General features: G+C 34.1%; 1 protein-coding gene across 1 annotated transcript; it reads right to left on the bottom strand.

Moving 5' to 3' along the window:
- Nucleotides 1–272: 272 nt before the first annotated feature.
- Nsun2 (tRNA (cytosine(34)-C(5))-methyltransferase Nsun2) lies at nt 273–22,839 on the bottom strand. The gene is made up of 15 exons (XM_071591879.1): nt 22,610–22,839; nt 22,449–22,532; nt 22,146–22,363; nt 20,783–20,960; nt 19,014–19,095; nt 18,731–18,871; nt 18,308–18,437; nt 17,514–17,644; nt 12,846–13,047; nt 9,681–9,938; nt 9,427–9,559; nt 9,269–9,346; nt 5,547–5,700; nt 2,209–2,373; nt 273–942 (listed from the first exon to the last, which is right to left on the bottom strand). Exons 1-15 carry the CDS (start codon nt 22,670–22,672, stop codon nt 602–604), a joined length of 2,358 nt encoding a protein of 785 aa, XP_071447980.1. The 5' UTR covers nt 22,673–22,839; the 3' UTR covers nt 273–601.
- Nucleotides 22,840–23,648: the final 809 nt, after the last annotated feature.

The following is a 23,648-nucleotide window of genomic DNA, read 5'->3' as shown; positions in this document are numbered from 1 at the left end:
TACCCAGTCAAGTAATTGAAGAGAATTGGTCTCAAGGTGAACCACTGAATTCATAAAATAGAGAAATACTAAATCGGGTAACAAATTATAAATAGCAAAATGTAAAATATAGACTCCACAATATGAATATACAGCTGACTTTCCAAAATAGCTGAGAAAGGAAGGACTGTGATCCAATTAAGTTATACTTAAATGGGAGGAAATTTTCAGTATATTAAAATGGGAGGATTCTGAGGAACATGAATAAGATGCACATTGAGATTAAAAGCAACAAAATATCAGTTTTCTGTGCTCAAGGAAGTGGTCCATTCCTTATCTTTTAATTTCATTTAACAATGAGTTTCAGAGCTAACACAACAACACTGGAGAAGTCAAATATAAAAAATGAAATGCTGTGTGAAATGACAATTACAGGAATATTAAAAAATGCAGTTCTGATGGATGTAAATGGACTGAAAAACAATTCTCAAAATTCACAATGCTTAACACAGATGCAAGCTCTAAAAAGAGCTCAAATTTGTCCATGCATGTCAATAAAATCAATTCCCCTCACTGAATTTCCCAAAAACACTGCACCATTAGAATTTTCAGTATGGGAGAGTCACTCTTTTTTAAGTTCTGCCTCTGCAACATCTTTTTTGTCATCAACAGGAGCAGAGTCTTTCTTGATATCTGCTGAAACCTCAAGTGCAGGATTACCTTGCTGGACCTTAGCATTACTTAAATCTTCATTCTTTGAGTCACCTAAATCTCTGTCCTTAGAATCCTCCATTTCTTCACCCTTAGAATTACCAAACTCTTCATCCTTAGAGGCACAAAACTCTTCACCCTTAGAATCAGCAACCTCTTCATCCTTTGGTATCGTGCAATCATCCTGCTCGGTCTTATCATCCTCCCTTGTTTTATCATCTTCCTGTTCTTTTTCTTTGAATTTGTTCAACTCTGAAAAATTAACAACAGAGATGTGAGTGAGAAAAAATATTTTATCGTATCATATGAAATTTAAATATTCACATTTGATTACCTAAAAAAATAAAGGAATCAGTTAATAAGTATTTAATTTATGCATGTAAGAATGAATTATGAACAAATATATCACTACCATGAACTATGAATGTTCTTGTGGAACAGATCTGATATTATATAAGTTTAAAAGAACTAGCATCTAAGAAAATTTACATTTGCAGTCAAAAAGTTCAACACCCTTTTTGACAAATAAGGGGCCCACTTAGGGTTGTTGTGAACATTGCTTCTTTTGGTTAGCACCGTAACAGATACTATGCACACAAATGTAGTCTATACTGAAGAAATAGTGTCATTGGCCAAGACAAATAGATCTGAAAAGTGACAATGGGGACATAAAAAGAGTAAAGAAACAACTTAAAATACTGAAAAATGTAATAGAAAAAACTTATTCTCTGCAAATATAGCTAAAATCTACTCGGTGGTCATAGCTAACATACTAGCTTTCCATTTCTTCTCATTAAAAAGGTACATTATGAGATGTCCTAATACTAATTTCACGTCCTAAATAAATCAAACCTCATCTTTTCCCCTTAAACCTTATACTTCATTATATGTACACAACAATACAATTTAATGTATGTTAATAATGTTAGAGTTTATACAAATCTAATACTAGGTGGCCTATGGTGTAGGAAACAAGGAACAGGATACAGAGTAAAAATGTTCATAACAATTACAGAATTCATAAAAATGTTGATGACATTTATCCTTCCAAAATTTCCAGGAAAACAGAATCAGTCGATTTCGAAGGATAAATTAGATAACTCATACTGCATAAGTGATACAGTCTTGAGGCCAAAAATATTTAAGTAAAAAATAAATTCTTCAGCCCTGAGCTGACCCAGAAATCAGATTGAGTGAGATACATTAGGGTATACATATGTTACACAAGTAAATGACAATTTTGTATTCTGGACATTTTTGTTGAAAGCAGAGGGAGTGCAGGGTGGTAAATAAAGGTTACATCATCCATTCTAACAAAATGCCATAACTTGCTAAGATCTTTCTGGCTCACAAAGCACTATAAAATAAGTGAAAATTTCACTAACAGAAATGAGAAAATCATAGAATGAAAATGTGAGGAAGGAAAATATTGTTTACACTGAAAACAAGTATGAGCATGAAAATAAATACATTTCAGTTTAATGATTAGAGCCCATTTAAATTTATATTTGGTCTTACCAAATTTTGTCACATCAGCACCACATAGGCGAAGGTAATGAATTCTTTCTCCCTTGGGTACGTACGCACGCAAAGATGCCTTTCCTTTCCAGCCAACCAATTCAATTGAGAATGTCTCATTAGCATGAGTTTCATCTCTGTAGACTAGAATGCAGCATCCCGTCTCTAAAATCAGAAAAAAATCACACATTAAATCAAACATGATTAAAATCGATTTTCCAAAGAGCACTGCACAATTTAATCAAGAAATCGTATCTACACCACAGTATTCTTGGAAAGATAATTTCAAAGCTGAAAATCTTCAATGAGCATTCTGCCCTCACAACAGCTTGAATTAATGTTGACTTAAGTTGAAAATGCTTAAATTACCATAAAGTTGAATGCTGATTCACAAAGATACACTTTATACCTTGACAAATTCAAAAGGAACTGCAGGAGATGCCGCAACAGTAACTTTAAACCAAGTCATCCGCTAATATGCATTTCAATGCAACAATTTCAGAGGGTAAAAATCATTCGCCTTGACTGGGATTCGAACCCCGAATTCTCATTGGAATTTGTCAAGGAATAAACAACCAAAGTGTTTAAAAGTTGGCTTTAACCTCATGGAATGTGATGCATCGCGCACGGCTACGAATGCCCGAGACATTGTATGTATGGTACTTCGTCACAACATCTTGTTCCTTTAAAAGCCCCCAAAGTTTCAGAGTTTAAGAGGATGCCTTGATAGCTTAACTGGCTTAAGCACTCGACCGGAAATAGAGGGATCCAGGCGAATGATTTTTACACACTGAAATTGTAGCATTGAAATGCACATTAGATAGATAGATACAGGTCTTTATTTGGGCGAAATTGAGACCAAATGGTCCCTTCTTCCATTTAACCCAGAATTAGCAGATGAAAGTTACTGTTGTGGCATCTCCCGCAGTTTCTTCGGAACTTTATGAATCATTGGTTTAAGGATCTTTTTTGGGGAAATTCATGATCGCTGAGTAAGTAAACTTTGTATTTCTTCACACCTAACTAGTTATAAATATGGAATTTACTTTCTGAAGCCTTTAGCCAAAGCTTAAGGGACATAGCAATTAACAATGTAAACTGATATACTTTTCAGTAAGTTAATGAAAAGTCACTGCCCACTGTGCTTCAGAGTAAACATAATTAACTATTAGAGCTAAGTCATGGTCACTGAACCCAAGCTATCCAGTGATTTGTAGTATATTTAGTATCTAAACTAGTTTTGCATGTAGTCAATGGATTTACAACAGTTCATAACTGTTAACATGACCACTGTGTCATTGAGTGTACATTTTTTTTTCTCCCTTTCCAAATGCTATGTTACCTCTTTCATATTCTGATTAGAAATAAAACTCAAAAGAAAAAGTTTATGACTTAAATGAGCTGGTACTTTCCCAAGGTATTTATATAATGAATGAACTCTCTGGATTTCCACTGTTTCCAACTGCTCAGTGATACACATGAAGGCTATAATTAGCATCAGCAGAAATAGGAAAAGAAATATTAAAAGTGAAGGATGTAATCAGGTTAATGACTGCAAGTGGTTTTCCAAATGTGAATGTGGTGAAGATATTGGTTGCTGTGAAAACAAAAGACTTTTGAATTAAGAAAAAAAAGGAAAATTCCCATTATAATTCTGGATATTGTCACAGTAATGTTAAGAAATCAGTTTTAGAAACAGTCAACAATCAAGGGAAAACTGGCAGCTATCCAATCAAATCAGGAAGACTCTAGACAACAGCTTAATTCTTTTCAATTCAGTCTAACATATTGACAGGTATGTCAATATGTTAGACAGGTATGTTCAACCAAGACAAAATGAACCTCTATTAGAAGCTGCAATGGCTATTCAATTTTAGGTGAGGAAAAAAGCAAGCGTTTGCTTATTAATCATTCTCTACTCTCAGCAAGAGAACCACCATGATATATGATATGATGCACAGGATTCAATGTCAAATCAAAATTGATATTTACACTAATTTAAAAATTTATCAGTATACAGGCATATCCAGTACAAGCATATCCCAGGGACCAAATACATAACATTACTCAATTAATAAAAATTAATCCTTGAAGGGAAGGGAACATCAAGCAGGACCATGTCATTAAGTGTGATTTAGCATTAGAGGTGCTACCTGGAATGATTTACCAGTAAATTTAGCCTTATCACCCAAGAGTGTACACTTCAAACTTAAAGCACCATAATTATTTCAAATGCAGTTTTTACATGCACGCTAACAAGTTAAGATTAAATAGTCAAGGTAATCGTTTAAATGAAAATACTTTGTAACTTCCACACAATTTTTATTCGTACTACCGGTTTCAACGCGTCGGCGTCATCATCAGGTACCTGTGGAATAAAAATTGTGAGGAAGTTGCAAAGTATTTTCATTTAAACGAACATGAACCTCCACAAAGTTGAGCCCGAGACCATAGAATTTAGTCAAGGTAATACTAACAAAATTCTGCAAGAATTTTGGTTTCACCAAAACACATTTTTTTGATGGTTTACAACCAGAAAAAGAATACACTATCTTCATGAGAAGTATTTCTATATATATCAGATAATGAACAAAAGAAACCACTAATTGTACGCGGACATTTTAAATAGTATAGGCACCACAAATTGGAATATAAATTGTAGTCTGTTACAATAAAACTTACCAACCCATTCCAACCACATATGCAAAAAAATATGAAATTGAAAGGATCAGACCAGTGAACTAGAAGATCACACTACCTTCTAACTTGTCCACCTGATTCCTCAAGATGTGGCTGAACCTTGACATGTAGGGCATGGGATAGCTACAGAGAGTAATCACATCCTCTCGATTCATCTTAAGGCAGCGCAAACTCAGGTATGGGGAAAGATTGGTCAGACCCTGCAAACAGCATGTTTGGAAGTGGCAGGATAAGGTATGGTCAAGGGTGTGTCATGATTCGAAAGAGTTGAGTTGCAGAGATGTTTAAGATCATCATTGTACCCGAAGGGGTAAAAAAGTTGAGATTATTTATGTTATGACACAGAAAATGTTTGAGGCAAAAAATAAAACGTGATCATGGTGATATGTGTCACCAAAAATTGTATGCATGTGATAATTTAAAATGGAGAGAGGAGTAAGAGGTGGTGCACATGTGAAGTTATGAATACAATGTTGTGTGCAGATAGGGTGATGACCAAATTACAACATGCAATTTGGAGGTGAAAGGATTTGGTGAAGAGAGATTGGATAGGAGAATCGGGAAGAGAGGCGGGAGAGGAAGGAGAAAACAATTTTAGGCATCATAAATAACTAATAGACAGCAACATAAAAAATCACCAATTTTCTGAAGATTTTCCTGCGTCCTTTGGCTGAGCAAGAGTATTTCAGAAGGCTTCTGAACATCATCATTCAGCAGGATAGTAATTAGGTCCTCACGTCCTACAGCTACTTTCCTCTTCTCCACAGCCAATCGGTATATACTGGAGATGCCCTACATTAGCATGGACACAAATTTTTTCCCATAAGCAACCACTCTCATGGCATATTTTTGATTTGTGACTATTAATGCCAGCCAAAGAATCATTAAAAAAACATAAGGTTTACTAAGTGCTTTATTTAATCATTTAAGCAGAATAATTACACACAGAGGTGGATACTTAAAGACCTACACTTTCCAACAAGAATAGGGCCACTGCCACTCCTAGATCTAAAAAACTCCCATAGCTCTAAAATAACTTACTCTTAGAAAAATAGTCGATAAAATAAAAGTAGAACAACTGAAAGATCTAACAATAGAATCACAAAGATATAAAATATAGACCTTAAGTAGAGGGGAAATTAAAGGTAACAAAATGCATATTTCTACTGTTTTCTTCTCTGACAGCAGAAATACTTTCCTCCTTGGTAAAGCACTTCCAGTAATACTGACAAACTTGCTATTTAGTGGTCACGAAAGCAATATTTTATGTAAATTTCATTTGGTAATTAATTGAAAGAAGGCATCTGTGGAGATTTATGGAGACGTCAAATAAAAAAAATGGAAATTCATGGTGACTACACGGATACAAGGATTAAACAGAATAAAGCCTAACAGTACAATTTTAACACAGTGCTATAAATAACCATTTACATAATCCTGTTATGACTTAACTTTCAAAAGCAATCTTCATTAAAATAAAAATCTTAACTTCTGACAACTCAGCAGTTACTTCCATCAAGCACTAGAATCATACAATAAAAACTCACCCAATGACCATTTTCAGTATATTTCTTTCCTGATTGCCTGATCTCATACGACAAAAATTTTACACTGGCAACAGTACTCTGAAAATTACTATAGTTCCTCTTACTATATCATGTCACATGGAAAATCATTTACATGAGGAACAAAATATAAGTACAAGTATCAGCTTGGAATATGGTAAGAGTAAGTATGAATACGATAGTGCACTACTGACTCAATGGGAGGCTTCCTTCTATATGAGATGGTAAAAAATAACCTTGATGCAGTTGAAGAAGCAGAATAATCCCTAGGCTCACTTCAATGAAAATAAGACTAGAAAAAATACACAACTGAAAAAGGACAACATTTTCAAAAGTACTCCTTCAGTATTAAAAAACCATAAACACAGTAATCAACCAGCAATCAAGGTCAGTTTGATAGGTGATGGTAGAGTTCACTGAGTACTAAGGCTGACGGCGGGTGAAATTCACATATCAGGGTAGGGGGGCCAGTTCCTTTCCCTGTGCCAGTTATGGTTTCCCAGGAAGATCTGGTACCCGAAAAATCAGATAGCTTCGGTGGAGCTGCAGGTGCCCAGAGACTTGCCCGGGAATCGAACCTGGGACCCTCCGGTCAGTAGTCCAACGCTCTACCCCCTGGACTACCACGACCCACTCGTTAAGTATTAGCTCCAATTATTTCAATGGGTTAGGTCAGTGGACAGAAGGCTACATTTTTCCAATTCATTGCTGAGGATAGGATTTATTATTGTATTTTTTATAACAAGCTACTGCATCCTTCCCTGTCAAGGTAAAAAATTTACATCACTAAGTTACCAGGTCATTTTCCTAGCGCATATGTAAATGTATGTGAAATGACATCACAATTTTGACGGCCACTCTAAGAAATTTTTGTTTTCAGTTACTTTATTTCAAACATGGATATTTCAAAGTTGAGTCTTTTCAGTTCCCTAAATTCTGAAACATTAGGACTTCACTGTATTAAATTAATCCAAATACACCATCTCCATTTACTCAAATATCTGAATCAAGGAGAACAGTATTCTTTATCTTTTTCACAGCCCACTAATGGCAAAGAGAGCACACGTAAAGATAGGGGGAGGTATGAATGTGTTTTTTATTCTGAGTTTGTGTTATGAAAAGAAAAATAGTCTAAGGATTAGTGTGTGTTTTTGGTACTGAGGGTATAAATGGAAGTACGTGTTGTAGTGAATGAAGAGAAGCTCCATACAGTGATAAGAAGAAAAAACTGCTCTATGTGAAACCAGCCCAACCTAATGAAAGATCACCATGTGATGAAAGAATTGGCAAATTGTAAGCCAGTTGGAAGTTATATACACAATTGTTATGAATAAAAATTATTTTAGATATTTGGCCTTTAGCTGCTTCTTTACTCTTCGAAGTTTCAATGGGTATGCATCAAAGAACATTAATAAAGGGGGGAACATTTTATATTCGTTCATTTTCATTTGTTTATTTAACGAATAAGGAATATTTATCTTTGACAGTTCAAAATATTTACAATTCTTTTTCTACACTGCATAATTGTATCAGCATGAACCTAAACAAAACCCCACCGAAAAGGAAAGTTAATATTTGTATAAATATTAATTTAATAATAATTATTATTTTCTTCTGTTGAGTTTCCCACTCCTGGAAGAGTTCAAGGAGAACACTTCATTCTGGAAATTTTATTTAAACAAAGAAAGGGACCACAGCTTTAACTTAAAGTAAAGCTAATAATTATTCATCATCAGTAGTATATACTGCTAGGCAAGCCTAAACTGCTCCCCAAAATTTCCCTATCCTGTGCTCTATCCTTAACAATCACAGAGCAGTTTCCCTTCAGGTTGTTCACTTCCAACTTTAAACTTCTCCTTGCCATCCTCACAGCTCCGTAGACCATTTCTTCCAAGACATAACAAATAAATATCTAAAAGCATTTTTAGCCAATTCTTTCATCACATGGTGATCTTTCATTAGGTTAGGCTGGTTTCACTGAGAGCAGTTTTTTCTTCTTATCTCAGTATTTAGCTTCTCTTCACATACTACAACCCGTACTTCATCAAGCAGCCCCATCTCAGTTCATGTACAGGATAACTGTATGTTACGAGATTCACTCACTGCATAATGCTATAGTGCAACTTCTAGCACTACCAGGCCAGTTAACTTAGCCTATTTGATATACTACCCAATGTTTTATAGTTTTATATTTTATCCTTTCAAATTACTGCAAGCAAAAACAATTTGCTGTACTTTAGAAAAATATTTATTTGTATAAAATGTAAAATCACCTACATGCTATCAAATGTTCATATAATGTGCATCAATGATGTATGCTACAAGTACATTTTCTCTAAATTGAAAATTCAACAATTTTTATTTTTCAGACCCAGTGGTATTTGGGCTTATCAAATGCTGACCATACGTATGTATACTTGTAGTATACATCGAAGTTCCATTATTGAACCATAATGTGACTGACCATTTTACAAGGAGAAATTCAATATTTTGCCTTTTGCTAAATAAAAATGTAAACACGCAGTTAATTTCACTGACATAAGAAAAACTTACACAATGAGTTGTAAAATTAGGACTAACACTGGGATTCAATTTTGATAGGTGAAGAAAGGACAATTAAGTCCAAGACTTGAACTTGAAAAGAATATTTTTCACCACATTTCTAAGCATTATGAAACATGGACCACTTATTTCAATGAATCACATGGCCGATGTACCCAGATTCTATCCATGATCATGTTAAATGATAATATCTCTTCAATTTTGCTTTTGAAAACAGCTAGAATTGCACCTACCTCTTGTGCAATACGGAAGGCACAGGTCATTGCTCTGTTTTCACACCTTACAAATGATTTGACTCCAGTGTTTATGAACTGTGGGAAAGAAATGCTAAATTAATAACTTGAATTTTAGACAAACAAAATTTTTATTTAAATATCATCAATTGCAATACCTTAATTCTGTCTTCATTACTCATTACAATATCGCGCACTGCAGCATTGGTTAAGTATATATTCTTCTTCTTGCCTTCTACACACCTTGTGAGAAGCAACTTTGGGTCAAGATCTTTTAGTCCATAGTAGTCCCTGAAATATTCAAAAAGGACATACATTAAAATGCATTTAACTACCTCAAAGTGCCCAGACATCTAATCAAGGTTATTAGCCAAGATCAAGAAGATATTATTTAAGGTTATAAATGCCTTACCTGATATCAGACCAAACTTTCTCATCTTCCTTGAAAAATACAAATGGATCTTCACGGAAGCCTTGGATTCTTCTTTTTTTTCGAGGTGGTTCATTCTTCGTAACGTAAGATTGGCCATCTTGTGGCATCCAATCTCCAACCTCACTCCTTGGCTTGTCTTTTGCTTGTGGGTTTGCCTCCCAAGGGAGTGAAGAAACCTTCTGAAGGACAGCCACAAAAAAACCACCTGTATCTTGATGGTGTGGTAATAATCTAATGCTATATGGAGGAGAAGTCCAGAAAATATTTTGTATTTGCATAAAATTAATGTTTACTGAGAAGGGTGACACATGCAAGTAAACATTTCAAAGTTTTGAGGAATACCAAAGTAAAACAAAATGCCAGAAAATTTAATTAATTAGAATATTTAGAGTAAAAATACTCCTTAATGACAAACTAATTATGACCTCTGAAGATGCAACCATCAGTTATACGGAAGAATAAATTTTTAACCACCATAAAAATTTCAATTTGAACCCTGAAAAAGGCAAGAGCAAAATGCTGAACTTCTGCTACAGTGGAACCGGGTTGTTTCATGCATGATAAATATTACATGAACCAGAATTTGATATCTGGTGCTAAGTGAGACAACAAAGGTGTCCTTATACACTAGAGCGAGTAATTTTACTTAACATAGCCTGACTGTAAATAAAATATAATATTAGATTGTGCTACTGCATCTCTACTAATTTGACCATCATGGTCAAAGTAGTAGGGACGTAAGGAGAAGAATTGCACTTGGCAAAGAGGCTTTCACGTGGAGTAGGGAGTTAATGACAGGGACGTTGAGTAAGGATATTAAGAAAAGACTTGTAAAATCTTTGATATGGAGTGTAGCTATGTACTACGTAGAAACGTGGTCATTGAAGCAGGAGGATAGACGTAGACTGGAGGCTTTTGAAATGTGGGTGTGGAGAAGAATGGAGAAGGTGAAATGGACAGAGAAGAAAACAAACGAGGAAGTACTTGGTATGGTGGGTGAAGAGAGGGGTTTGTTAGGAGAAATCCTATGGAGGCAGGAAAAGTGGATAAAGGGGGTTTTGACTGGTAGTGGGATGTAGAAGACTGTGATAGAGGGGAGAATGATGGGCAAACGAGGAAAGGGAAGGAACAGGATAGGGATGTTGGACAGGATGAAGGGAGGAAGAAGGTACTCAGAGATGAAGAGGGACCTGATGTAGAGTAGGATGCTGGATGTTGTGTTTTGCTAGGAGTCACAAAATATTTAATTGGTACTTGTGTCCATCCAAAAACCTAACTTAACCGGTAGATTACCTAATAATAATTATGTTGTGCAAACAACAAACATAAGAGAGAAAGGAATTAGGAAGGCCCTATGATATGCGTAATAATTGTCAATGATTACTTCAGAGCAAGATTGTAGAAGTTCCTTCTGTGTATTTAAATAATTAAATGCATAAAATCATTTGGATTATGAGACAAATTAAATAGTGGCATAGGTGTGTACGAGAAGTTGACCCAATATAAGGTTTTCAGTTGTTCAGAGTGAAACTTAACACAACAAAAAATAAATTGGTTCATTTAGATGTGGCCATCGACATATAGTCAAAGGTGTTTAATATTACAAATATTGTGATTGCAAAGATGTCTTTTATCAAAAAAAGTAATAATAATCCTGGATATGATTAAAGAAGGGGGTTGACTATTGATGTATAATTCTCAAACTGTGAGCTATGACGAAAACAATGGGGTGCTGTGGAACATATCACACTGCTAAGCTTCACATTTAAGTAGTTTCTTTTTATTAGGGACTGGAAAAATTGCTGACATACTGTGAGATACTAAGGCATCTTGAATCAATGAAGTTTGGGAACATCAGCAATACATATTTACAGCAAACTTTCGATTATCTGAGCTGAGGGATGCATGATGAAAAACAAAAAAATAAAAAAACATGAATAATCAATATACGTGGAAACTTAGGTCGTGATATATTAGGAGATTCTCCTTTTTTATTCCTTGTACTTTAGTTGTACCTTACATTTTTTAGGGTTGGAAAGCACAATTTTTCCTTTTTCAGACATTTTTATAAGGGTGGAATTATAGCAAACAATATTTTCTTCATAAAACTAAACCTATCATATGACCAGGAAAAAACAAATGACTGGTGAACAACGAATATTGACAAAGGATGGCTGTTACAGATTCAAATTCATCACATGATACTGATTAAAATAATGCAAGGTAATAAATAATGACCCATTTGTTGCATAGTAACACTATTTACTTCCTTGACTTATAGGAGAATATGGAATTCTCGGGGCTAATGAATGCAATGGAAATGATAATGAAAAATTAGGATAGTAACAAATATTATTACACTAAAAAAATTATATGCTAGGGACAAGTTTTTATTTTGTGGTATTAAAACTTTTAAGAAAGGCCAGGGTATTTAATACTTTTTTAAAAAAGCATATTAAATTTTAAAGCATTTAATTATCTTTACAATTGTGATTTTATTAAACTTTTGAGGTGCCTGGGAAGAGAGTAGCACAGCTAAGTCACAAAACGGATAATTCATATGCATAAAAGAGAGTTTATTGTATCTTTCAAATTCTTAGCATTTTTCTGAAGGTTGATAAATGATGACCCGCTACGATGAATGATTACCTTTAACAACTCACATACTAAAGTTTTTCTTCAGTTGGTTTAAAGATCAAAAAAATATGAACAAAATAATAAATATCTGATACATGAAAACATCAATGTTTTCACTGCTTCTTAATATTTAAGGCAACCCTTGGGGTGTGAGAAATAGCTATGAGCAAATTTTATTTTTGTCACACACAAATTTTGAGACAACACAAAAATATTGTGGGAATTTGGTTACATGGTAAACGAATTCCCACAAAAATTTGGTAACAAGCTTGCAGAATTCATTTGCGTGATCATAGTGTTTATCAGTTGGGATCTTATTTTTGAGCCGGTTTAACGTCATATTTATATCATTTCCAACGTACACTGTGATCATTGATTCCAAATGTAACCTGATGCTAAATTTGGAAATTAGTATAACTTATAATAATAACTAGAAAGCATTGATCAACGATTCTGAACATGTGATTGCCACCACATTTGGAACCTTTAAAAATCCACTTTGCTCACCACCTATCCAAATGAAAATGAGCAGCATTCTCCGGCGAGGGTGGGAACATGGTTGGCCTAATCTGAGTTAGCCACTTTTCAGGCACTTCCTCAAAAGTATTGTATCCAATCATATCACGGGACATTGGTATCCATTTAGAAAGTCCTTTACTATATACAAGACCTGGCAGTGAAGATGAAACATCCACGAGCTCCAATGCACCTGAAGACAAGAGCAAAATGGAAGTCTTAATTTACAATTAGATTTCATCACTAAGTGATGGCACTGAACAAAAATTATTTCATGAGAGGAAGCCCACTTGTCAATTACCCCTTATTACCATTACCCTTAAAGTCATACCGTACACTCTCCATTATCTGTGCTAACGGATGTAGGATGACAAACATATAATCAAAAAACACTGATAACCAAAATACAAGCAAAATATTGTTGACATATAAACAAATACATAAGTAGACTCTCCATATCCTTTCCATAAAGTTAATTTGAGTTTTTCAGCAATTGATACTATATTTTTAGTATTTAAGCCATTTTAAAAGGGTGGAATTATAGATTTACAGAACACCGAACCATTACCAAGTGTACAAGTATTAAATGAGGATTAAAAAAAAAAAAATCGGAAGAATGACAAAAAGTTATGGATTTCTTTAGATCATACTTATTCAATGTATGCTTCATTGCTAGTTAGACATTTTTCCCATCTTTCAGGAAATTTGTGGATACCAGATCAGTAAAAATTTTTCTTTTGCCATGAACCATTCATTGCGCCATTTTTTCACATTCTCAAACAAACCAAAGTGCTGCTCAGCAGTAGCATGATCTGATGTAAACGAGTGGTAATTGGAAGGAGCCAAATCTGGTGAGTAAGCCTCATGGGATAGGACTTCCCAGCTGAGTTCTTCCTATGTGTCAAGAATCAGTTTTGCCGTATGTGATGGAGCATTGTCATGAAGAAAAATGACCTAATGTTGCCTCTTTTGTACTCTGTTCTTTTTACAAACAGCGAACTGTTAAAATCAAACAATTGCTATTGGTAGTGTTCAGTTTTAACCGTTTCACCCAAGCTTCAACAGCTCATAATAGACCACAACCCTTCTGGTCCCACCAAACAGAGTATTGTCTTTCAGCCAAAGATATTCCGTCTTGCATTCGATGTGGAAGGCACACCTGGGTCTACCCATGATTTTATACTCTTTTGATTCTCAAAATAAATCCACTTTTCATCCCCATGTAATGATATGATGCAAAAATGACTTCCTTTTGTATCATTCAAGTAAGATTTCACATGTGTTTTTGAGAGGCAGATGGAGGCCTCCCCATGATTAACTAATACTCAATTCAATTGTTCTGCAAGTTGTTTCTCTATTTGCCAATCATCTTCGTCCAACAATGCTTGCTATTCCACATCTCCGTACCTTATTGATGGTTTTCTGAGTTCCTTGTCTACAACATGGAAGTCACCACCTTTGCAATGCCAAAAACATTGTTCACATGCATCTTACAATGAAGCATGTTCACCATAAGCTTCTCGAAAAAACCTGTGTGACTCAGCAGCAGTTTTCTTCAATGAAAACAAAAAATTAATGCTGTCCGCGAATGTTCTTTGTTTCGGTATAAAGTTCAACATATTGAAGTAACACAACACTATGCAAACACTTTTTCAATTTAACACTCGTGCACGTCTGACACTAGTTGATGGCAAAACAAAATGGCGTGTCAAATCTTTACATCACAAACTGTATTGGTGCACCATCTGTAGCCTGAAATCTTCATTTCATACTTGTACACCTCGTATCACGTGAATAGCAGAACATGTTTCCCTCAGAAAGCTAAATTAATAATATCACCTCGAGAAAACAATTCACTGATCAAAGGATGTATATTTAAAAAGAATGGCTAATGCAGATTCATACACATAATATGACACCGATTAGAATAACACAAGGTAGATATTTAATGACTTATTTGTTGCACAGTATGACTATGTATTTGCTCACCTTGATGGAAAATATGGAATTCAAAGGAAACAATGAGAAAATGCAGATAGTTCAAAAATGTCTAAATTAAAAATTAAATACTAATGGCAAATTTTTACTTTTGGGCGTTAAAAACTTTTACGAAAGATTAGGAACTTCAAACTTGTATTTTTAATAGAGTATATCTTCGTTTTAAATCATTTAATTATCTTTAAGATTGTAGTTTGATAAAAATTTCAAGGTGCCTCAGAAGAACGTAGCACAGATAATTCACAAAACAGTTAACCCGGGCACGGATAATAGAGTGCTTACTGTTTTAATATCATTTACAATCAAAGCCATCATGTACGAGGTCTGTTCAAAAAGTATTGGGAATTTTGAATTTTCGTGGGTTACGCAAATTTGATTTTTTCTTTTTTGTGGTGTTATGTTATTACTCACATCTCTCACTTATGCCAAAAAGTTTAGCCATTTAGAATGTTCAGTTAATTGTTGATAGCTGTTTTGCTTGGACGTATTTTGGCTTGTCTTTGATTTTTGCCAGTTCCAAAAAATGGACCAAAGAATATGTATCAAATTTTGTGTGAAAAACCAAATTAAGTGCGCGGATGCATTCCCAATGTTGACTGTAGCAAATGGAGCCACTACCTTGGACCGAAGCAAAGTTTATCAGTGGTACAAAATGTTCTCAGAGGGCCGAGAAGATGTGAACGACAAAGAGCATGCCGGATACCAGAGCACATCAATAACAGACAAAAACATTGTTCAAGTGAAGAAAATAGTATTGGCCAATTGTCGAATCACCATTAGAGAAATTGCTGAGGACCTAAACATATCAATTGGCTCATGCCATTACCATTATTATTTGGGCATGACATGGGTCGCCACGAAATTCATACCAAAATTGCTCAATTTCAACCAAAAAGAGCAACGCATTAACATTGCTAATGAGGTGTTGGACTCTGTCTGCAATGCCCCAAATTTGCTCCAGAGGGTCATAACTGGTGACGAATCATGAGTTTATGGTTAAGACGTGGAAACCCCCAAACTCTCAAGCATCCCAATAGAAGCCGCAGCACGAGCCAACACCGAAAAAAAGACGCCAAGTTTGGTCAAATGTAAAAGTTTTGCTTACAGTTTTCTTCGACTGCAGGGGCATGGTGCATCATGAATTCTTGCTTCAGGGTAGAACAGTAAATAAGGAATATTACCTGCAAGGTATGCGCCACAAACGCCCAGATTTGTAGAAGAACAAAAATTGGCATTTGCACTATGACAATGCCCCTGCTCACAAATCGTTACTTGTGCGCAAATATTTGGCCAAAAACAACCCACTTATGATGCCGTAGCCATCGTATTCCCCAGATCTGGCCCCCAGTGACTTTTTCCTCTTCCCGAAACTGAAGAGGCCCATGAAAGGATGATGCTACTGACGAGATCAAGACTGCATCGAAGGAGGAGCTGAACAAGATCACACAAATGATTTTTTGAAGTGCTTCGAGGATTGGAAAAAATGTTGGCAAAAGTGCATAATATCTAATGGGTAGTACTTTCAAGGGGACAAAATAGATATTCATGAATAAATAAATAATTTTTGAAAAAACACAAAAGTCACGATATTTTTTGAACTGATCTTGTACATACCCCAACTTCAAGATAGTAATACCCTGAAAAGGCTCATAATGACTTGATTTTATACGATTTGTATAATTTGCACAGTTTGATCCATCCTAATTTCCACATTGCTCAATTTTTTATGATTATATTGATGCTAAAATTCAAGTTGAAGAAATGGCAAATATAATTTGTACACATATTTTGATGGGCATAAAATACTGCATGGAGAAGGATAACCACCTCCTAAACAGTAAAATTGTTAAATTAATAAATATAATATAGAGTAGTGACATGACATAAATTACATCCAGTTGCCACATGACATATTGTCATCAGCTACTTATACTAGGAGTCCCAAAAACAATGCCCAGCAAGCAGTAACCAAAAGATTGACTATATACTTGAAGGAATTTTATTGAGAGATACATAACTCACAAGACCCAATTACTATCACTTTGACCATCCAAATCAGCAACTAAATTAACAGTTCAAACTCAAGGTTATCTCATTACTGACATTGCAAATAATTTGCCGACTGAATTTTCTCTTCATGATTGTGAATCAATAGGCAGCATGAATGTGAAACAATTGTAACAACTCATATGATAAAATTGATTCATCCAGATGGGTGAAAAATAAGTTGATTTGACTACAAAAATGATAGGGGTTCCTCTACTTCTACTTACTTCTGTGCCAGAGAATTTAAGTGAAAACCCTTGCAGCAGAAAAAATGTATCGTGGTGACCATTTTACATGAACATTACCTGTCTAGTTTGAGTTATAAACAATGGAGGTGAAGAAAGAAATTGATTGGGAGACAATTTACAAACCTTATTTACAAAAGAGATGCTCAGAGAGCTATCAAGAGGCATTTTGTGAATTGAAAACAATCATTCACTCAGATATTTTGGCATTTCCATTTCATTTTTGAAGCTAATTTTAAAATAAAACTTCATCAGGATTAATTAAAGTATCCTTTACCAAATTTAAAAATTAGATTGGGATTTTGTAATGAAGTGAATTATATCATTAGAAAAATAATGGTACCATAAATAACCACAAGCAAAACATTACCTTCTGTATCCACAATTAAACGGTGAATAACAGCCTCATCTTCTAATGGATTAAATGAGCATGTTGAATAAACCATTCTGCCCCCAATAGCAAGCATTTCTGCACCCCTGCGAGCTATCCTATACTGGATTCTGTGAACATTGACAAAATCTTTCATAAAAAGGAAACACTACAACTGACACAATAATTATTAGTCAAATACACCGGTTAGCTGGGATCAATTTCTTTAAATTTACATGACCCCCTCAAAATGTCTCCCAATGTTAGCAACACTTTTTTGATCCAAATAGCTGTGGATTGTGAACATGTAAAAACACAATAATCAAGTGTTCCCAATATATTCATGTTTGAAAATACATAGTGTCACAAGCCTTTTAATTTATAACCTAATCCAATGATTCCAAGTCCATTTGTAGAATATCTTTACAAAAATTAACATAGTCATCGTTAGTTGACAGCAGCACAAGATGTTCAGTGACAATTTAAATGGATGTACATAAAAATAATATGCTGGCATATTTTCCACCCAAAAGAATATATTGGTTTAAGTGATTAAAATAAAAAATTGGGATATTTTCTTCTATGAGATTTCATGGTAATTTCCCTAGAAAAGTTTCAACTTAAGAAGGTATATATATAAGCATACCATTTCTTATGCACTACAAATTTGGTACAGCAATGATATTTTTTACAATCATGAGAAACAAAACAATTTTTGATTTCCAATGTTACTACAAAATGATCACTTTACAAGAAATTTTCATCAATGCAAATGTAGAAATCATAATACAAACCCATGTAAGTTGTTTCCATTGGCTGCATTCCATTTTTCCCAAACATCTGGGTTTTTTCGTATAGTACCATCCCCCGAACATGGAACATCACAGAGTATCCTGTCAAACTTCAAAGTTTCCTTCACTCCATCTGAAAGCATGTACATTACAAATTTTTATACTGATAGCATATTCAAGATTGAGTACACAAATTGAGTAGACAACACTAAAATTTACTTTCTAACACTATGATTTTGCTTTAGGTGAATACAGAAAGTGGCTTTATGATAATGGACGAGACAAACTAATTACTAAAAGACTTTCAGCCAATGCACATATTTTGTTATCATCAGCATAAATATGACAAAATATAATCATTTGAGTGCTAACATTTATGTAATTTCCCAACACTAAATCTCAACAAAATAAACATTTATTTATTACCTTTATTGGTGACTAAAAAATTGGGTAACACAGCGGAATCATGGTTAGTAATTGCAAAACAAGGGCTACACAGCCTTTTTGCCTGATGAACAAGCATATAGCATCGTTTGTTGTCCACATCATTGGCAATGACAAACCCATCTATAGCAAAAAAAAAATATTTCAAACACAACAAAGAAGTCAATCAACAGACCATATCAGATAATTTAAATTCTTGACTTTTCATGTAACCAAAGGTATTTAGCAAACCAAAGAAAAGTCTAAGATTTTAAAATGTAGTTACCAGGTATTTTCCCTTCTCCAGCATGCAACAATTCTATTAGCTGAGCAGTTTTGGAGCCTGGGGCAGCGCACATATCCAAAACCTAGAAAAAATATTCTCTTATTTAAGTGTGTATAATTTATAACATACTACTATAGATATTTTATCAGGTCCTAAGATGACATTAAAAAAGCTAATGAATCCCCATATCTACTCACTGGGGTAAACAAGTGATTTATTCGTTATTTTCAGTCTGGTCATTATAACAATAACAATATGATAATATGATGATCAATATTTAATAAATGTATACAATAATCTATTTTCTCAAAAGGTGAAAGTAGTTCACGAGTTTGCTTTGCACAAAGAAGGAAGTCATCACTCGCATTACAATTCATATTAAGTGATTCCTTCAAAACCTTAAAAAACAAAAGGTTAACAACATTCTAACATTCATGTTTCTACTAGGGAAATGCTTCAGTTATCATTACTTCATCTGGCATATCAGGTTTCGTAAACTTGTTTCATAGCTTTTCTTCTACATCTTAGTTCAGCCTACCAATGGATAATAAAGACACAGCCATCCAAGAAATGTTTATCCCCATAAGCATATTGTTAGATGCAGGGGAGTTACCTTTTAAATGTAATGAAATGAATTTTTCTCCTGGATAGTTAAGAATGGTACCCTATTTTCTCTAATGCTCACATTGAAATGAGTGAGGTTCACCATTTTGCAGGATACTTTTATCCATCTGTGCAACATTGTCTACAATTTTGAATATGAAATATAATGAAATCGAAAAAATTATTGACATGTTACAAATACCAACCATAATAAATGTGCTTCTCTCATCAGAGACACTGCTGATGATACCCTTAATTCTTAATAATATATAATAACAACATCCTAACAGTAGTTATCAAATTATAAGACCACAAAAAAATTAATTCCGAAGAAAATAAAATTTGTGTACATAATACTTTACATGCTTTAAATGTCACAACACTCACATAATGAAAAAAAATTCAGGCCATGAAGATGGTGTATTAAAAATATTGTTTTATAATATTGGTCCGGTTCAAAACTGTTGCACGTGGCAAGTAAGCATTGCATGACATACAAGAGTGATTTGTATGTCCTAAACTTTTTAATTTAGGGGCATATCAATAGTGAAGATTCAGTCTTATACAGTGGAATTAGAACATCATGTATGATCAAATATGTAATCGCTATTGTCCATTGTGCATATTAATTTTATGCAGTCTAAGTTTTGATGTTTTTTCATCGCCTCTTAACTATATAATCAACACCTGGGCCAACTAGACCTGAAGATGAATCAGTAACATTGAAGCCTAGGTCATGATATATCGATTTCCACAGTCAAAAATTGAAATTATCTAGTACATTCAAAAAGGGAAAATCATGGAAAAACAACTATTTTGCTTTATGTTTTACCATTCAATATTGCTAATTGCAAATTTTAAGTAAATTGCTGTGCTTAACTAAATAAGTCTTCTGTCAACGTTATTACCCTTTTCATTATTTTTCCAAAAACAGCACTTTAAATATGTAAAGTTGGTGCTTGTAACTCAAACAAGGCTATGTCTACTTGAAAAACCATTGCATGTGATCATAACCAGTGAGGAATAAAGAAATATTGGCTAAACTCTTGCTTGCTTTATGTGAAATTAACAACAAAATACAGATGTCCAATATTAAATGCTTAAGATTTTAAATTAAACTTTAAAGCAGAAGGAAAAGAGAAACTAAGGGCAATAAAAATAATTACTTTATGGTGAGGTTTTACATCAAGGACCAATGGTGGTATCATGCTCACAACTTCCTGACGACTGATACTGCCACATTCTGTTTCTGATATAAGAAAGTTATGTAAGCGAACATATGCCTCAGATCTTCTGATGTCCTTTCGGGTCAACTGTAGTTGCCAAGCAAGTTGATCGGGATACCTATTTAAAAGTATATAAAAAATAAAATATGTAACGTACACGTACGTATGTAATGAAAATTGGAATAAATGCATTTCAGAGTGAAAGCTTAAAATTCAATTTACATGCTCAAGATCCATAATATTTTGAAATTGTTGAATTTATATACTCAGTGATTGCTATTTATTTTTGCTAATTTTATTAATCCAATTAAGTTTTTATATTTCCGCAGTCACAAAAAATAATCTTTTAACAATAAAGTAATTATGATGGCCGGATTTTCTCAATTATTAAAATGGAGCATGTGAGCATACATTTATCTGCTGGCACATCAACCTGAACTGTGCAAAATGGTTATGTTTTGCCAACAGAACTATTTCATTATAATTCAGTTATTTTCCCATACTCGCTGGAATTTCCAAGTACACCCAAATAATTCCCAAATTTTTCTGTATCTTTCATATAGGAGGCAGCCCTGTAAATAGTGCTCACCACAAACAAACTATAAATATAGCCATGTCGTCGATTATTAACAGTTTCTCACAGAAGAGAACAGGCCATCTCATTTATGTACTGTAATTTAGAGATAACATTCAGTGAAGCACCAGCCAAGTTATAAGAGTATAATGCAAATGTAGCATTACTCAAGGGACGAAATAAAGTGAATTAGTTTTTTGCTGCCTTCCAAACGATATTCAAGAATATTTACATATCTCTCTTCTTCCATCTGCTGCATTCCATAAATGAAAGGAGAAAATTTTTATGTTCTCAACTATTTTATATCAGTATGTACAATTAAAATTAGGATTTTGGCTCATATCTTCTGATTTTATTCCTTCTGACACATAGCAAGTCTTTAGATTTTTAACGAACATAAACCTTTGAAGATGCTGCTGCGAATGCAGAGAATATATTCAAATTGGCAACCTTCTGATCGAAAAAGCAAATACTTTTTGGATAAGTTATAAGGAAAATATTACATTAATTTGTGTTGTTTACTGCACACTACAAAAATATTGGAATAATTCATTTGCACACAAACCAGAACTATAGGAAATCACCAGACAACTCTTTGAATTAGCACTACGCCTGAATTTCCATCCCGTTCGGCTAGCTGGTAATGCATTTTAATTTCTTCTCAAATTGCAGTAGCTAATAAAAAAAGTGTATTCTTGGAAATGGAATTGTAAGAGAACATATACATACCATGGAATGCAGGTCGGTTTTCTTTTATCGTTTGATTTCTCATCTCCTCCGTCAGCAAGTGCTGAGTTTGCAATGTTAGTAAAATATTCTCCTTGAACTATCCTTAGAAGAGCTTTCGCCTGGTCCTTAAAACCTGTAATTCGAAATGCGGCCGGCAAGCTTTGCCTCAATGTTTTCATGAAATCTCTCCATTCTGATTCCTCACATATGTGCTGGAGCTATTACGAGAGAAAGAGGAAGGGTCATAATATTCACCAGGAAACACTAGCTGATAACAATAAACCCTTTGCATATATACTTCACCTTATAATACTTTTCAAAATTTATGTTCTCTTTTTTAATGTCGTCGTAGCACACTCGAGGTCTATCAGCCATGCCATATTGATTCTGTAAAAACATACGAAAAAATAATGAACAGTCCATTAAAATGCTACTGAAAATTAGATAAATATTAAACACCATACCCTGTCTCTCCTTTTTTGTGCAAAACTAAACTCTTTCCTCCGCATCTTCCTTGACTTCCCCATTAGAGTAAGAAAATTGTCGAAGATAATATTAAAAATCCGAATTATTATGGATTCTGGCAACTAGTATTTTCAAAGAAATCGCTTTGGCTAACTGCACACCACGTTAAAACTGCTCGCACGTTGACACCGCCATGGGCACCGATGCTTGCAAGTCAAATAAACCCAAAGATCTGCAAAGCTTGAGTGGAGAAATAAAATCATTGGTGCCAACAACATTTCAAGAGGATATTTTCCTGTTGACAGCAAAACGGGCCCATAATGATTCATGATTTTCATCGCTTCCATCGTAGGTCTCGCCGTTTTCATTTACAGTAAAAATCGAGACAAAAAGAAAGGGAGCAGCCCTTCGAAAACTATGAGTTACTTTCACTTGGCATAAGTTGAACCATATGGTATAATGACAACATGGGTGATGTTGGGCTTAAAAAATATATTACAATATAGTTTTTGCACAGGCATTTATATAATGAAAAGAATATTTAATTCTTTGTTGCGTAAGTAAGAAAGAGGAAAATATCAATTATTCAACCCTATAATTGTAAAATTAATCGAAAAAATCATGAAAATGAAAGTTTTCACAATGAAATTTAAGTCTTAGTATGGCTGATAACAGAATTTATGCATTTGGCACTACTGGAATATTTTTAGTTCAGATAACTAGATTTTTATTTTATTAAAAAAATATGGGCGCGCGAAAAAAAAATTGATACATCATTTTAAATTTGTTCCCGCAATATTGCCTGCACGGCCTGTTATTTGAGGAAAATGGTAAACCTTGTCAATTAATTCGAATATAATTTTGTATTATTAATAAAAACTGCAGATTTTTCTTCAAGGTAGCAAGGATTATAATTAATGCTGTTTATGTTATGATGCAAAGGTTCTTGAGAATAAATTGTTTGACTCTGCATTCAAAGTTTGTCTACTTTTACGATGCTCAATATATATAATTCACCTTTTTCTGCATCTTGAAAAA

The sequence above is a fragment of the Hetaerina americana genome, unplaced genomic scaffold (genome assembly GCF_022747635.1).
Source record: "Hetaerina americana unplaced genomic scaffold, ioHetAmer1.1.p SCAF_5, whole genome shotgun sequence".
Classification (NCBI taxonomy): domain Eukaryota; kingdom Metazoa; phylum Arthropoda; class Insecta; order Odonata; family Calopterygidae; genus Hetaerina; species Hetaerina americana.
The sequence above is the reverse complement of the archived record's forward strand: the minus strand, read 5'-3'. Positions and strand labels throughout refer to the sequence as shown.